Source organism: Limulus polyphemus, unplaced genomic scaffold, assembly GCF_000517525.1.
Source record: "Limulus polyphemus unplaced genomic scaffold, Limulus_polyphemus-2.1.2 Scaffold2809, whole genome shotgun sequence".
Lineage (NCBI taxonomy): Eukaryota > Metazoa > Arthropoda > Merostomata > Xiphosura > Limulidae > Limulus > Limulus polyphemus.
Window position 1 is genome coordinate 50,594 of NW_013668419.1, and position 2,192 is coordinate 52,785.

The following is a 2,192-nucleotide window of genomic DNA, read 5'->3' on the forward strand; positions in this document are numbered from 1 at the left end:
CACAACAAGGTATGTGTGTGATAACACAGCAAGGTATGTGTCAGAGGATGTTTTTCAAACTTCCACTTATGTTCTGCAGTGCTCCCGTGTAGTCTGATAATTCTCACATGTTTATTTCTAATTCTTCAGGACCAAAGAAAGATGCTGTTCAGGGAAGGGAATTCATCTTGAAAATGTTTGTGGACCTCAACCCAGACAGTGAAAAAATCATCTATTCTCACTTCACATGTGCAACAGGTAGCTACCCTTGCCTATTTCCTTCTCCTTAGTTGTTCAGCTTCTCAAACATTCTTTCCCTAGTCTAGGTAATAATTTCACATGTGCAACAGCTAGCTACCCTTGCCTATTTCATTGTTCTTAGTTGTTCAGCTTCTCAAACATTCTTTCCCTAGTCGAGGTAATAATTTCACATGTGCAACAGGTAGCTACCCTTGCGTATTTCCTTGTCCTCAGCTTCTCAAACATTCTCTCCCTAGTCTAGCTAACAGAAATAAGAAAACTCATTTCACATGTGCAACAGGTAGCTACCCTTGCCTATTTCATTGTCCTTAGTTGTTCAGCTTCTCAAACATTCTCTCCCTTGTCTAGGTAATAATTTCATATGTGCAACAGGTAGCTACACTTGCCTATTTCCTTGTCCTCAGCTTCTCAAACATTCTCTCCCTAGTCTAGGTAATAGAAATAAGAAAACTAGAGAAAGAAATGCATGGCAAGGTTACGTGTTAAGAGAATTTAACATATTTATCAAAGTCAGTTAGGATCTTTGGAATTACATGTCAAATAAAAACATATTTTTCCAAATTATGTGATTTGTTACATTCTTGTGATTAACGATTTTACATGAAAACATTTTCTAATAATGTTTTTTCTTTTCAAAGTGTCAGGGCACGAAATTATTAATCTCTCTCTCTCTCTGTTTTGTTTAAATCATAAATTCCAGGCTACCACATTTCAGGGAGGTTTTTTAAAACACTGGATGCTCTGAAACAGTGCACCCTAGAGTAGAAGAATGATTGGGAAGCTATCTATTTTTATGTGAAGATTTGGTGGAATTATCTTCCATTGTACATAATAGTTGTTAGCACCACGGCTGTATAGTTTTGTTGTCATATCCTGTGGTAGGTTTTGAACAAAAGTTTTTGAGTTCTGTGATAATCATCTGTTACTTCACCCCTTGATTTTGTTGCCTCCCATAATCCTTTGATTATTAATTGACATGATGAAAAAGCTTTTATACTTCAACTATTTATATCGAATAATAGTGTAAAACAATTACTAATTATCAGCATGTTATAAAAAAAACACCTTGTTTAGTTATTTTTATTGAAGCTTTAATATTTTTTGCAGGTTTTTTAAACTCCTAACAAATTATTTTACAACACGTACAAGTTAACTTGTAAGGTTAAGAGATAAAAGTTCAATGACTTAAGAGGTTTTAATATCAATAATTTTAGTACTAATAAAGTCTAATTGGCTAAATATTTGAATGATACTGAAAGTTCAAGTCAAACAAGTGTTATTTTACAGTAACTTGTCAGTATTTGACCAAAACTGTTGGTTTAACTGTTCTGGATCTCCACTCCCTGGTTGCAGGCTGAAAGCATTTTCCTCATGAAGGCATTTTTATACGTACATTTCATGGACCTGATCCATTGGCTGGATTAGTGACCTATAGTTAAGTGGTAGATATATCCCATACACATTATTCTTTGCAAGTAGCTCAGCATCTGGATGGGCTGAACAGTTATTCAGCAAAAGAATAATTTTGAGGTTGTCACTTGACCCAACTGATCTACTACCCATTCCAGTGTGATCTGGGTCATGATCCATTACCTTTTATTAGCACAATCTACAACCCATTCCAGTGTGATCTAGGGTCATGATCCATTACCTTTTATTAGCACAATCTACAACCCATTCCAGTGTGATCTAGGTCATGATCCATTACCTTTTATTAGCACAATCTACAACCCATTCCGAGTGTGATCTGGTCATGATCCATTACCTTTTATTAGCACAATCTACAACCCATTCCAGTGTGATCTGGGTCATGATCCATTACCTTTTATTAGCACAATCTACAACCCATTCCAGTGTGATCCGAGTCATGATCCATTACCTTTTATTAGCACAATATACAACCCATTCCAGTGTGATCCGAATCATGATCCATTACCTTTTATTAGCACAAT

At 35.6% G+C, this 2,192-nt stretch overlaps 1 protein-coding gene across 2 annotated transcripts in view; it reads left to right on the top strand.

Moving 5' to 3' along the window:
- LOC106467955 (guanine nucleotide-binding protein G(q) subunit alpha-like) overlaps positions 1 to 2,192 on the top strand; it is a 32,059-nt gene that overhangs the window by 22,951 nt on the left and 6,916 nt on the right. For both annotated transcript variants that reach the window (XM_022396185.1, NM_001314113.1), the window contains 1 exon segment: positions 130 to 237. In XM_022396185.1, the coding sequence (XP_022251893.1) occupies positions 130 to 237 (108 nt within the window).